General features: G+C 35.2%; 1 protein-coding gene and 1 non-coding gene across 2 annotated transcripts in view; both read left to right on the top strand.

Moving 5' to 3' along the window:
• Positions 1–15,531, top strand: part of LOC146000285 (N-acetylated-alpha-linked acidic dipeptidase 2-like) — a 149,717-nt gene extending 134,186 nt beyond the window's left edge. The window contains exons 14-17 of the mRNA XM_083137774.1: positions 1,036–1,267; positions 2,635–2,716; positions 4,070–4,162; positions 7,991–15,531. Of these exons, the coding sequence (XP_082993900.1) occupies positions 1,036–1,267; positions 2,635–2,716; positions 4,070–4,162; positions 7,991–8,174 (591 nt within the window). The 3' untranslated portion in view covers positions 8,175–15,531. The remainder of the gene's footprint in view (positions 1–1,035; positions 1,268–2,634; positions 2,717–4,069; positions 4,163–7,990) is intronic.
• TRNAT-GGU (transfer RNA threonine (anticodon GGU)) lies at positions 2,340–2,411 on the top strand. The gene has a single exon. It is a non-coding gene; the product is annotated as a tRNA-Thr (tRNA).
• Positions 15,532–16,136: the final 605 nt, after the last annotated feature.

Raw genomic sequence — 16,136 nt, 5'->3', positions numbered from 1 at the left:
CCCTAACATTGAAAGCCTTTTCTTGAACGAGACGTGCAGAAGTTAATATCAAAATGCATTCAGATACTAACTGCATAAAATGCTAAGGAAATAATGGAAAATAGTTGTGCTGGTATTCACTCCTTTGCTGGATCGAGTCTCCCCATTTATATAAAATTAATAATCATATTATTATTATTATTATTTCAAATAAAATTTACTTTTGTTAGTTTATAATATTTATTATTGTATAATAACATTTATAACTGTGGTAATAATACTTATTATTCATCTACTATTCAACTTTTATCATTTGCCGACCCCTCTCCCCCCCCCCCCTTGCAAAAATTTCTGGCTATGCTCATGGTATCATTTGATACTTTTCCAGAGTCCAGGTGTCTCCAGAGTGCAAAATTGCCTTATGACACTTTTGAGAAGTCTAATTATTTTGGAAATTATGCAAAAATTCAATGATATAGATGCAAGAAATTCATTATTTTAGAAATGGGGTTTGTGAAGTAAGTGATTACCTTGTGTCAAATGATGAATATTTTAAAACCAAACTCTAGTATTCATGGTAGTAAATGCAGTTTTAATGTAATGCTTCATGTTTTCTTGTTGCAAATTGACTTTTTTTTTCCAACTAATTTCAAACGATCACTGCCTTCGTTAACTGAGGTTACAGAATCTGGAATGGAGTTGGGTGCGTCACTGATAAGTTTGTTCCCGGGCATGCACCAGCATTGCTAGATGGGAGAAAATAGATGTACTGCTGCTTGGGAACAAACAAACTGAATTACTTCGAGTTGTTACAATTTTAAAGGGTAGTGGGTCAGCCCTAATTAACACCCAACTTCAGTTGCCAACTACTCATTAGATACAAAGAGTGTACCTATGTGAAGTTTTTACCATTGTCAGTCGTGGACGGATCATTTATAGAATACAGACTGCTCTTAAGTCGGTGAATGAGATGGTTTTTAACTTGATTAATTAGTAATTGCAGTGTAATATCTTTCAATAAGGCTTTACTATTATTTATTTATTTTTCTGTTTCAGGAGGTTACGTCGTACCCATTACATCATACCAAGTATGATACATTTCGATTGGTTGCTTCCCTTATGGATGATGGTTTCCACTTCATCAAAGCTGTCACGCAGCTGTGGGGAATCTTGGTGTGGAAGCTGGTTGATAGTACAATTATACCTTTCGATGTTACTCAGTACTCATTATTTTTGAATGGGACTTTTACGTTCGTTAAGAATGCTTATGGGAAAAATATATCATTAGGTAAGAACAGGGATGCATTGTGTGTAAAAAGTAGAAGAACTTGCTAAGTTTGTGCTTTTCTAGATGACTTTATATAACTAGGAAACCATGACAATAATTGTTAATCATTTTGTATATAAAGAGAAATAATCACAGGCAAACACAAAAAAACACCCCCTTGAGTATGGATAGTAAAGGGAATATATGGGAAGAATTCAGACAATGTTGTTTACTGATTTTCAAAAATGTATGAAATAAATTCAACAAGCTTTAGGGATGGTACATTAATTAGTGCTGAATTGATGTTAGTTTATTGCTAAAATTGCTGATAATTTTGCCAGTCCATTATAAATAGCCTGTAATGTAGTGCAAAATTCTGCTATTTTGTTATTATTTTTATTAGGGATGGGCCGATATGAAATTTCGGCCGATACCGATACAGTACTGATATTAAATTTACCGATACCGATAACCAATATTCTACCGATCCGATATAAAATTAGAAGTGGTCCCTGAAGAACCTGAAAGGTTCATTGACCTCCTTAATAAATTGTTTCAATGTGACTGCAGTGCAAGAGAAGTTGCATATTTAGACATTTACTTTTTTAGAAATTAGAGCATGGAGATTATCCATAAAAATTTCAACAAAATGGCAGAATTTTGCACTAATTTATCAGATATTTATTGATATATTGGATCGGTAAAATAATGGGTAATTTTACCAATAAACTGATACACCGATATGTCTATATCGGCCAATACCGATAGAGTACCGATTAATCGGTCCCATCCCTAATTTTTATGAATATAGATGTATAATTTATATTGAATTTTGAGTTTGAATTGCTGTTTTTAGTCCACTTTATGTACAGATAGTCTAATTGGGACTGGACCTACAGTTGAAAGTGGGATCCGAACCACTGTGCAATGTGCCTTCACTGGGTACTGAACCCGAGATCCCTTGTTTACAAGGAGACGACATTACCACTATGCGATGGGGGAGGCCCTATGCTTGAGATTTTCTAAATAAATGTCTAAATTTTAGCGAAAAATGCAGACTCAACCAGGATTCGAATCTGGCAAACACAGGGCTGGCTCGGTAGCTCAGTTGGTAGAGCAGTGGCATGGTATGCCAGAGGCCCGGGTTTGAGTCCTGGTCGAGCCTGCATTTCTAAAATTTCTACATAGTACATCTGTGAATCGTAAACTGGTCGCATTCCAAACCAACGAGAACGTCCCATCTCTGTAATACGCTTTTCTTTTATCGACCTTCTAATTTTTACTCACAAGTCAAGAGTATTGTATTTAGTTTCAAAATCACAAGTATTCTATGCTCTTTGGTCTTATCTGAATATTCTCGTTCATTGTTTCTTCATCTTTATTTACAGATTACTTATCATCAGCACTGAGCAATTTTTCACAGGCAGCCAACACATTCCAGAAACATGTAGGAAGCATAAACCAAGAGGAGTAAGTATCGTGCTTGAACTATCCTCAGACAGTCTTTGAATAAGTAATATATCACCTGGTGCATGTTGGAATTGCAGCAATGATTGTTAGAAAAAATAACGTACTTACATATTTTGCCTAAATATACTAAAATGTTAACATTCCTAATGACTGTACGAATGTCTCCCCTCCACCTTATGTTCATTTGTGTGAGGTGTTACCAGGCCCGTAGCTAGAATTGATTTCCAGGGGGGGAGGCTCACGGGTTATCAGGGAAGGCTTTGTAAACCAAGTCCAGTTTTCAAAATTTTAATGGTATTAAATGAAGGTAAATTGGGGGGGGAGGGCATTATGTTATTATAAAACATAAAATTTAGAAATATCATGCAAATACCACAGTTTTTTCTATACCTTCTAAAACATCTATTGAAGTGTTAATTGACTGCTACTGACACCATCCCTTAATACACACACACTATACTATTTTTGATGATACAGGTACAATAATCACTTCAATCATAGTGCCTACTGTATCCCAGCCGAAACATTAAAACTCCTCTTCGTTCCCAAAACTATGGATCTGTTGGCATTTGACGCAGCTGTGGAAGGAATGTGGATGATGGCGTTAAAGTCCCAGATATTTGTCAAACGAAAGGCTGCAACAGGAACAGGGAAGTTACATATAAAGAAGCTCCCCTATGAAAAAACTAAAAAAAAATCTAGAGAATCTTCTAAACACTTGTCGGTACTTAGACTTCTGCTCACAAACAAGATGAAAAAATTCTAATAGCTGGTGTTCATGTTCTCTGAATTTATCCCTCGCGAACTTGTGAACAAAATAATGTATGCTGTCTACATTTTCACTCTTCACCTCAAAGAAATTAGAATACAAAATTACTTTACCTAATGTCAAGGGGGCTGGTGCCAGTGCCAGGAGGGGCTGGCACCCTTAGCCCCCCTGGCCCCTGCCTGGCTACAGACCTGGGTATTACACTACATTTTAGTTAAAGAAGTACATCTTCCACATCCCTTTTTACCTATAATTGCTGTCAGTAAATCCACTGTACATGCATATTTTTTTTGTGCATAAGTCTTGCTTCATTATTAGAATTAATGCACTTTTTTGTTTTTATGAAACTATGAGAACATCTAAAATTTGGTAACATATGATCAGGATTTTTGCTGTTATGCTGCCTTTCATCACAATGTATTGTTATATCATTTAATTACCCTAACTTACCTTGAAAATTGAATATATTTTGACAAAATTTATAGGCACCTTGTTACTGTTATGGAAGAAACACAGAATAACTAGATAACACATTTATATATTTTGTGACATATTGCATACTAAATATTGCTTTTATTTTCAAGTCCACTGGCAGTGAGACAAGTAAATGATCAACTCATGAAGTTGGAGCGTGCCTTCATTTCACAGCAGTCCTTATCTCATACAAATACGTACAAGTAAGTATTCCTATGTATCTTATGTACTTATTCATGATAACTACAGCATGCTTGTTATGGTTAGCAAGATATTTTTCCGTGGGGTATATTACCTCGATAATAGTGTTGCCCCTCAAAAAACACCACTTGAATTTGAAATTATCGCATGAATGTAAATTACTATGACTGAAATCAAATTATACGTTTGAAATATATACTTTTAGGTTGACATTCGATTTCTAAGGGGGAGGTTTGGCCATCCTTGCTTCCCCTTCCAGACGTCCATGTCCCTACATTATTATACTTTCACCTAGAAATTTAGTGTAGAGAAATCTTATCGCCTTTATTAAACAATATTATACTCTTAAAGAAAATAAAGTATTCTCAAACCGTTTAAAGTTCAAACCAACTAAGGGGGAAGGGGGAGCAGTGGCGGAACCACAGGGGAGCAATGATCATTGCCCCTCCCCAACCTTGGACGGAAATCAATTCAAAGGGGGCAAACATTGAAGTAAAAGAAAGCAAGACTTGGAGAATCTAAGAGTAGCAGGACAAAAGGATACTCAAGATGGAATTAGTTTTCACATCTTTCTTGCATTATTTCTTCCAGATGGACAACTGCAGGAGGGCACAAAGGGGAATTGCCCCCCTCGATATCAAATTTTATACAAATAAAAATACATTTCGTAAATTTTCTTGCTCGCTTAGCTCGCAATTTCTGCTTTTTATTACAGCCTCATCAAGTTTAGAGCTGTAGCTAGAGAGCGGCGGGAGTTGGGCCCTGGGTGCCGGACAATCTAAATAAAAAAAATTGTAAAAGAGAATGCCATGGTGCCCCATGAAATTTTTGTCATATTAAATCAATATTGTTTTCAGTTTGCAAAAATTTGGATCTAAAAATTTTCTTGCTTGCTTCGATCACAATTTTGTTATTTTCTGTAATGCATTGTGAATTATGAGAGAGATAAGTTATAACTACTAAGTACTTCAAACTCATGCTGTTAGACAGTTTTGTCTTAAATGCATGGACACAATTGTTTTGAGGAAAAGGAGCGCAGCACATTCAGAGACAATTTATTTATTCGTTATAGAGCCTCTATACATACATATACATATACCCATGAATGCAATGAATTTAAAACTGTGAGATAAAATGAGGTTTTTCTTTCCCAACTGAACTTTCATCAAGGTGTTTGCCCCCTTAATCAGAGGGTTCACACGCCTATGCTTTGTAGGCTATTTTTGAGAATCAGGCTGATGATGTGATGAAATAAATGATGGAACAAATATAATCCATTGTTTGATTACCAACGGCATCTTAAGGCATCAGAGAACTTATAGAACTACATTTTTTGCATTAATAATGTAATGAACTCCTGCATAGCTGAATGTTTAGTGCTATCACTTTTGGAGCAAACAGATCCAGGTTCAGTTCTAATTGGAAACCCTGAAATGTCAATGTTGATACAACATTGCGAAAGTTAATGGAAAATTAGAGAGAGACAGATTAATCAGCACACTATTATTATCAGTCAATGAAATTACCAATAATTTTACTTATCTAATGTATCTATCAATAGCCTGTAATTTGGTGAAAAGTTCTGAAATACATGTTTTTTTTCCCTCCGGTGACCTACATTATATAAAGAGATTAATGAACAATATATGTCCTTCATGCAACATTTGCCATTTTGTACAGGATCGGTAGAATATAGGTATCATTGCATTTTATACTGTTTGGTGCTTTTTCTTGGGGTACAACGATTAAATTTTCATTTTGGTATATCCCTATTGAAAAGTGATAGTACTGATCTCTCAGAAAACAAAACCAGGTAACGTTTGCTTGATGTGCTACACATTACTCAACTAAGGGCTGCCCGGAAGCCCTTGGCTCTCAAAGGGCTGTTATGCCACAGAGTTAACACATTCCAGATATACGACGGGCATAGCCCATTGTTCAACTACTGTCCAGTAAGATGGGAGACAGCATAGCCCTCTTATTTCAAATTCCAACTAGTAGATAAAGTGCATGTATTGTTTGGTCACTGCTGAGTCTAATTTGTACTCGTGTCATATTACATTGTGCTTTTGCTTATACTCTTGAGAATTGCATTGAAAAATTTATATGCATATTTTTCAAATTATTCACAAGGATTCTTCTTCGGATTTTGAAGTTACTGACAATTTTGAATCTGAAGAGGTTACTTTTCATTGATTATTTCTATATTACATATTGAAAATATGCTTTCGGTAACTTTTATTACAATACTTTATTTTGTCTTGTGGCAGAGAAACACTCGTAAATGTGAGAAAATATACGATAGTCGTTTGAAAAGTTCTAAGAATGACCGACAGATGGCCACAGTAGTTCGGAATTATGCATGCCAGTGGGATCCATCACCCATCAAGGGAACACATGCACAGTATAACTCAAGTACCTTCCCTTGTTTTGTGTCGAGAGGCAGGAACAGCAGAGCAAATGCGAGTGTTATGCAAAATGGAGAATATTGAGCACCTTGCAGTGATAAAGAACTTTCTGAAAAATGGAATGAAGGCGACTGAAATTGATGCCGATATTAGGGACAGTTCAGGGGACTCTGCTCCTTCATTTTCCACTGTGTCAAAGTGAACTACCGAGTTTAAACATGGTCGTGGGAGCGGAAAACCAAAATCAGCTATGACGGCAGGAATTATTGAATATGTCCATGATATGGTGTTGGAGGACGGTCGTCTGAAAGTGCGTGAAATTGCTGAAGCTATGGGCATCTCAGGTAAATGGGTGTTTTGTATTTTAACGGAACAATTTGGGGTGAGAAAAAATTGTGCAAGATGGGTGCCGCATCCGTTGACAGTCGATCAGAAGTGAATGCAGATACCAGTGTCCAATAAATGTCTGGCCTGTATTAAGAAATACACAACCGATTGTGTGTGCTGATTCATCACTACAGATACATTACTAGACACAAAAGACAAAAGAACATAAAAAAGAGGAAGCATCATGATTTCACCACCACCAAAGAAGGCGAAGGCTGTCAAATCAGCAGGAAAAATCATGGCGTCAGTTTTTGGGGATGCGAAGGACATAATTTTGATTATCTTCAAACTGGATCCACCATCAGTGGACAGTACTATGCTAACCTTCTCGACCAACACAACACAAATATTCATGCAAACAGACCAGGATTGAAGAAGAAGAAAATCATCATGCATCAGGACAATGCCTATCCACACATGTGTGTTGTTGCAATGGCAAGAAAATCAAGTATGATGAAGTATGATTTCATGCCACACACCCTTATTTGCCTGAACTGGCACCTTCAGACTCTCATTTGTTCCCAAAGCTTAAAAAATTATTCGATGGAAACCGATTTTCATCAGATGAAGATGCCAAAGTGGCAGTGGAGGACTATTTTAAAAGCCTTGAGGAATCTGCGTTTCGTGATGTGGTCAGATCATCGCTGGATGAAGTGAATTGCTCTCAAGGGAGACTATGTAGAAAAATAAGACCAAATTCAACAGTTAACTGTGTTTTTTCCCTTTGTCATTCTTAGAACTTTTCAAACGACCCTCGTATATAAATTATAACATGTTAAGTATCTGTTGAAAGAGGACATTTTGTAGATATCAGGACGTTTTGATAAATAATAACAAACTTAGAAACATATTTTCTATGATTTTTTTAAACAGCAAAAAAACCTCAATCTGTGTGAAAAAACATTACATTTTCAGACCAGTCCGCAAAGTGTTAATAACGACAATTGTTGTCATCAGTTATTACGCTCACATATTATAGTGTATGAGCCAAAACTAACAAAAAAAATCAACTAAGTTTTAAATGTTTTCTTTCAGTCATGTTTTATTTGTTCCCCGTGACATTGACAGTAAAGAAGTTGAATCTTTCGGGTACCTGATGGATCTGTTAACCGACACAGAGACAGTTGACCTAGATGGAATATCTGAGCATCAGTCCGTGTTAGTATATCACATAAACAGTGCAACAAAAGTGCTTCAAGGTGTGCTGGATCCTTTGTGAGAGTTCTTTTCTAGAGATTTACATGTTTACTTCAACAATATTTAATTGTTAATTTTCATTTTGGTTGTGAAGTACTGAAGCATATGCTTTCTGTACATTGTTTACACAGAACTTGAGAAATCAAGGTAAGAGAGAGCTGTTGTAAAGTCATACACATTTGTTGCGGGTATATGTTGTGGTTTAGCACAAAGAGTAGATGAATTTGAAGACTAACTAACTACTATTGGAGTTATTTATACTTGTGGTTAAATTCAAACTATGTATTCTACTTGAATTTAATTGTGACTTCCACATTCTTTCCATCCCGATTTGGGAGTATGGTACCTATGACCACATAGGCACGTGAGTGTTTTTTTAAAATGCAGATCACATTATTAAAAATACATAAATGTTTGAGCAGACACTGGGCAAACAAGCATTGTTTTATTCCTTTGAAGGAAAAAGTGCAATATGCCATTCCTGTTGCAGTTACATGTGTAGATTTTCACAGGAGACCACTGGCATGTTCAAAAGTGATTTTTTGTGGGTGAGACTCTGATTTTATTTTTCATACGTATAACAGTGCGATAGTCACAGGACACCAGAATTCCTTTTTTGTAAATGTCCCCGATATGTTTAACGGAAGTAATGCTTCTGCGCCAGTGAATTTAAGCCTAATCTCCAAGATTGTATCTCAAATAATGGAACCTAGGCTTATTAACTTGCTCTAATATAAGCAAACCTAACCTTGTTTACTTGCCCTACAAGTAAACCCAAGTTTTTTTTTCCATTAGTAGGCAGATAATCATATGTTATCCAGTCAGAATTTAGTTAATACGGTTTTAACATACCACATCACAAGGTTAACATTAAAATTATTATCCAGTCTTGCCTTTACCATGACATATATTTTCACACTGACACATGTAAATTTAGTGCAAATGTTTGGAATAGACAACTACTTGAGTTTGTACCACTAGTCATGAATGTTTGAGTATAAGATGTACATATTCAGTCAACAGTATTTTCCTCCTTTTTTTTTATAACAAATATTTTCTTAATCAACAATCTATTTTGATGTGTCAGTTGATGTTATTTAGATGTATATTTTGTTTGTACATTATATGAATTTTGTTGTTATTTATGTAAATACACTGTGAATGTTTTGTGTGCAAATATTTTTAGGAATGGATGACACTTTTACAGAATTAAATATTTTAGTGTAGTGGTGTACACCTTAGTCTTGTAAGCAAGGATGTCATTAAGGGAAGGCTTGAGGGGGCACTGACCCCTCTATTGATATACTACTACTCTATGTTAAAAACTTAATGTGGCACGAAAGTTATTTGTGTATTATGTAATGAATATTGACAAAAATGGCCTATCCAAATTTGGCTTTCCGAAACACACTAGCCTTGCTATATCCTTGCTTGTAAATAGTATGTTTGTGTGTATTAATTGACTTGCTTTACATTTTGAAATTCAGAACAATGTTTCTTAGAACTCGGTTTATATTACCTTATAATGTTCATAATAAGAACAAATTACTTTGTCGATTCTTTGAGAAAATGTAAGTGATTTTTGTGAAAACATTTTATTTAGGAATATATAGTTTGTATGTCATGTATGCTTTTTCAATTAGGATGCCTCCCTTCATCTTCATCTTCTCTCTCTCTTGCATATTTATCCCTCCTTCTTTATAACTTCTTCCTTATGTCCATCCTTAATCATTAGCTTCTCGTTTTCAATTGTTTCCTTTTTTCTTTTAGTCGCCATGTGATTCAGAGATCTTGCAACCCACTTGATCATTAATGACATGAAAATATATGGAGATTATTCAGGTGTTGTTCATTAAGATACCTCATCCGTTGAGATATTTTTAATACTCTGCTTTCCCAAGCATTATCTTACAAGATTATCTAGAAATTAATTTATAAAGCAGGTCATTGTGTACACTATTTTCAAAAGCCAGAAAGCTTAAGACGTCAAGGGTTAACATTTTCCTGATTTGACATGAAATCACCCATATTCAAGATTTTTTTTCCAACTGTGTTCACGTGATGCCAGGCGATCAACAAACACCTGGATTCCTTGTAAGGATCAGTCTTCACTTCTGGGAGCAGTTCGGTATTAGAGCAGGGGTCTTCAACTCGTCAGCCAGTGCGGACCACCTTAACAATTTCAATAACACTCACAGACCACGAAGCTATACTGCGGTATTGAGAACTGTAAGATGCTGCCATCTACCAGCCCCAAGTGGTACTTTATGTTAAGTACTAAATTTTTCAAACGGGCATGGCCCACGGCAAAGGGCTCTGCGGGACCCCTGTACTAGATAGAGCCTTCTTCATTCTTTGTGTGAAAATAATGATTCTGCAGGGTAAGGGTACGGTATGTTTTGATCATTATCATTTACTTGCTTATTGAACTAGTGTCTTGGAGGTCTTAAGACACACGCTCAAACTTGCTCACTGTGTAACCCATCCTCTGCTTTGAAAGGATTTACTCTAGTCAAGAATAACTTTTATGCGGTCAACCTGAATTTTAATATTTTCATAGGTATGCATTTTCTGTCATGGTTCTTCATCTCTGTACTGCCTGTTTCCTTATGGTCAATTCTGGGGAAAACTTCACCTTTTTAAAAACTTTTTCTTACGTAATAATGTTAAGTACATTAATTAATTGTTTTGAACATTTCTTTGTTTCTTTTGTCTATTCTCAGTTATTGGCATTATATACATTTGAAACATGAGAATGGTTGCACGATAATTTTAGAGCTTCACTCATTTTCTGCATCTAGAATAAAAACTTGTAAGATATAATGTTGACATAATTTTTGAATTTCTTGGTATTAGCCTCATAATATTTCAACTAAAGATTAGTGTTCAATTTTCTAAATAATTATATTGTTGATTTGTGAATATGCTGTTAATTGTACTAAAGCATAACATAATATAGTACTAACTTTGTAGTAAATAATTTCATGACTTCCTTGCAAGTATTATATTATTAAATGGTATGTATGATTTCCATGTCTAAGAGGAGGATTCTGTTAATTAAATGTATCTAAAAATATGTGTGGTTTGTTCAAAATAAGAGCTTTGACTTTCAAAATGTGTTTTGTCACATTAGGTGTGGCACCATATTGATATTGATGTTTGCAATTATGTCACAGTCTGCATTTAGAGAGATAATACATTCACACTTACTGTCAACATAAGTAACAGACTTACAGTTGTATTACATAAGCCTTATACTTTCAATCGTTTTGTTGGTACATCTTAGGGAGATTTCTGACGGAAACAACACATGTCGCTTGGAAGCAAACCTTCAGTAATGAATGCAACTTTTCGAACCAAAGAAACACGACAAGCTGTGCATGTCATTTGTGTGTTGCTCAGACTGGGCCATTTTTTCAATGTTGTGCATCATGTCACTTTGGTCAGTTGTTCAAGCATGCTTTAGGGAGATTTCAGACTGAAGTGACAAAACATGTGACACATGTCGCTTGTGAACAAGCCAATCAAGAGCAATGCTTCACGCTGTAGAGGCACGACAGGCCACAGAAGCCTACGTTCAATTGGTGAAATCCTCAAGCAACACATGTCGTGTGTCGCTCGATGCTTTGGTCTGGATTCATGTCATTTCCAGTTCATTGTGAATTATTTGTGTTGCCTGTTGCACAACATTTGTTACCTATTGCTTGTTTCTTCGATCTGAAATCTCTCTTACTGTTATTAATTTGTGTGCCTTAAAATAAACAGCTCATATTGTGACTGATGCAATATTTACCAATTTTTATGTTTATCTGACAAAGGAGTATAAGCACCACAATTGAAAAAAAAAAAAAAGAGTTTTTTTTTCAGATGCAGATTTCCCAATCTTGCATCTATTATTTGATAAAGTGTAATTCCTCTATCACAGGATGAAGTATGTAAAGAAAGCAAAACAGGAAAAATCTACTTTCTTTGTCAGATAATGAACAGTATTAATCATAATTCTTGTATAAATTTCAATGTCCAACTGATATGGATGTTATAAATTGCTTAACTGTAATATGCTGTGAAATTTATGAAGTTTACCAATTATTACCTATAATTGTGTCCTAAAGTGACAGTTGTTATATTCTCAAAATCAGTCTGCTCAATTCTTGACCTTTATTAACAATGGTGATGCTATAGGAGGCAGGGTTGCCCACAACCCTCCTAGAAAGCTTCCCCGTTTTTCAGAAAAAATATTTTATTAATACATGGAGATGTCATCATTATTATCCAATACAATTATATATAGTAATGTTTGAATTTCAGAGAAAATTTGCAAACAGGTTTCAAAGTATGATGTGTCTAGGAGTAAATTCGCAAATGTGATAGCTTTCTTGGATTCTAATGAATTGGTAGTAATGACATTTTTTTTGTGTTCCACCCATCTGGCACTCACCCCACCCCCTTTCTTGGCCATTCCCCCCCTCTTCCAAAATTTATGTGACATCACGACTGCTCTTCGGTAACTACTATGCATAAGGATTACAGTAGCAAAAAATCAGTAATTAGGAACCTGAAAATTTCACACACAAAAACATAAAAAATTAGGCATCAAAATCACTGAAATTACATGTAAATTCAGAAAAATTGTGATTGAAACTGGCAAGCAAGAACCTATAAACTTCTGAATAAAATCATCTATAAATAAGATATGAAAATGCAGGCCTTTTTATGCAAGTGTGTAAATAAATATGCATGAAATGCATAGATATTATGCTACCACCAAATGGGGAGAAGAATCTCCCTTCCCACAGAAGCAAAATATTTTCACCTTCCCTCACTTTCCCCACTCGATGTTTGCTACTGATGTTGCCATGCACATCCTGTTCTGTAATCTCAATGTTGAGAAAGCAAGGAGAAATACAAATTTTCTGAAATATTAAAGCATAAAACTCCAATTTTTTTGATCTGCACTATTTGCATGGTCTCTATACCAGTGTGTCTCAACTTCTGGGTCACCACCTGGTACCAAGCTGCGAAAGGTTCTCCTGAAGTTTGTGACTTGCAGCCTGATGAGGCAACCATCTGGAAATATGGCCTTTCAATCCGGGTTCACCATCGATAAGAGGAAATTCTTTCTCACCACTGTTGGTGGGAAATCAAAGCATGTTGCTTCCCACTTCTAAATTTGGAGGTTGACGGATGGACATCATGGTAAATTTTGTTTGCACAGCTATATTCAATAACAAATGTACTGAACTGGAAATATTCTGATTAATTGGAATTTCTCATTGCCCGAAATAAAACATGCCCATGAAAATCAGCACTTCCAAAATTAATTTAATGATATTGGCCAGAGGAAACTAATTTAAATCAAATTTTATATTTGTCAACAACCCGAGACATAGTCAAACTAATACTAATACCCTCTATGGTTATGCCATAATATATATTTATTAATATTAAATTTCAGTGGTACATGTTAATTAATGTATAAACTTAAAAAAGAATAGCTAGCTATTTACGAGAAAAATTGTTGGGATCGGGGCATTGACTTTTAAAAACGAATTTACCAGGCTGTGGGCTCACGAAGATTGAGAACCACTGCTCTACACAGAATTCAATTCAGAACAAGAAAATACAAAAGTCATCTTCGATATGACTGTATCGTCTAATCTATAAAGTAAGATTAGGGGATCAAACCTCAGGCCATGTGAGAGCCTGGTATTAGAAGCGAGAGGTATATTTGTAAGTGGGGAGGGGGTGTTGCTCTGGAGAGCGGTGTCAAACTCAAACAAGCAAAGGGGCTAGCCCTGTGAAATAAGAACACACTAAAACATTTGATTTAAAAACTTCGCTTGACTGGACAGGTGGGGTGAGGAAATGTCATAGGATAGTTCGTACCTGTAGCGCTGTTCGAAGTTCTCATTTCCGCTGGTCCTTGCTTCGATGTGGTCCTATCCTGGAATAAAACGAACTAGGGAGCAAACTCAGTTTCTCCCAATACTACCCTAACATAGTTCCAATATTCTAACGATAACTTTCCGCTCGTAATTATTTCCTTTTCCTTTTACTACGACAACTATGGAGCTCACTTGCTATAACTTAATCTGCTGTAAAACTGAAAGCAACTAAGAGCGAGATTTTCTCACGCGGACTATTTATTTGGAATTTAAACATTCGATCAGTAAAACCATTAACTCAAGCACGTCTCTCGATAACTGTGTTTTAGCGTAAAGCTGTGTTTGCTTATTTCCCCTGCGAATTCCTGTAGAATTCGCATCAGCAGATTTTTCAAGATCCGCTGAAGGTTGCCGGTGTTATGTGCTTGAAGGAAGCTCTTTCCAGCTTTTTCCGTAACCCCTTTTATAAAGTGATTAGCTTTTTGATTTATGACTACTGGGGTCCTAGGTTTGAGTCACGCCTGTGGCGTGATACGGTATTCAGGTCTTCAAACAAGAAGAGCATGTCATACAATCTTCTGTGATTCACAACCAACTGGTCAAAGCTATTTCTTTGTCCCCCCCCCCTCCCATAAAGTTCATTTTATTAATAAACTCAATAAAAGAATTTGTGGAAAATTTACATTGTATGGCAAAATTCATGAACAAATTTTTCACTTTATATATCTTTTACATGTGAAAGAACTAAATGAACTATAAAAAAGTATAATTTTAACCTTTTTTGAATTTTTCAGGTCCCTAGTAATAACCTATCAAATATTGTCTTGGAGATGTTCTCCAGTAACTTTAACTTTTGTAGAGCACATATTATACATGTCTTTCCACGTTGTCATATTTACAACACTGTTTCCTGGGTTACCTTCCGTATATTTCACTAATAACCAGTCTGTTTTCTTCACTGTTGCATAGGATTTTATACATGAGATGGAAATGGTATGACTAATAGGATAATGTCTTTTCTTATTTATGGAAACCGTTGATTTTGTTACTAGTTCCAAAAAAAATGTTACTTTGTAAAGGTTGACTATTTCTATCTTCATTTTCGCTACTAATAGCTCATTCAATCATTTTATAATTTTTGTTACAATAAGAAAACTACTAATAATTACTTGACCATAATATTTGTTGCCATATGACTTTTCTATAAACACTAACACACTGAAACCTTGATTGTACATTTTCTCAGGGGCTTGCGGGTAAAATTCTATCCTTGGGGGAAGCATTTATTGGGACCAAGAAGGTGAGAAAATGTAACATCAAGGTACTGCTATTTGTAAAACTTGCGAAAGGAGGGAGAGAGAGAGAGAGAACAATGTTTTAATTATATTTCTAAGAAAAGAGTTATTGTATGGTTACCAGTGTAAGTGTGGCACAGAAAGTAATTCTGCACATGGTTTCATATGTGTATCATGAAGGTTAACATTGAAATTTCATCTGTATGATATGAACAAGTAATGTACATTTACTAGTTAAAAATCAAATTTGTTTTCACAAATTTTGTTTGTATTTATTTATTCTAAACGGTACCCACCTTTTGCTTCCTTCATTACTATGTAAAATTGGCACCTAAGATTTAACAGTAGGCAAATTGTCCATTGCTAATTTCCTGCTTTTTTTTTAAAAAAAAATGAATTTTGCCAATACTGAAGGCAGATGTTGCCTACTGCTTATTGATGTTTTTAAGGGTTCCTAAACATCTGGAGAACCTGGAAATCTCAGGGAATTTGGAAAACACAAAAATGTCATGAAAAAATCATCTAATTGTTTAACAAATCCCATTCAACTAGAATAGAATTGATCTTGCTTGTTGATGATAATAATCACGTCTAATAAATAGTAGTAATTGCAACTTCAGTAACTTGCTGTACGCAAGCTACTTAGGCTTTATATATGTGTTTATTTTGCATGACAGATTAGTTTGTATTGTGTCCATTTGCAAACTTCCATTTATTAAAATTGTGAAAACATTTGTTCTACATATTATGTGTTTGAAATTTTATTTTATGAGCTGTAATGCAGTTTGAAAAATTGTTTAACTC

The sequence above is a fragment of the Lepisma saccharinum genome, chromosome 16, assembly GCF_977018435.1.
Source record: "Lepisma saccharinum chromosome 16, izLepSacc3.1, whole genome shotgun sequence".
Lineage (NCBI taxonomy): Eukaryota > Metazoa > Arthropoda > Insecta > Zygentoma > Lepismatidae > Lepisma > Lepisma saccharinum.
The sequence above is the reverse complement of the archived record's forward strand: the minus strand, read 5'-3'. Positions and strand labels throughout refer to the sequence as shown.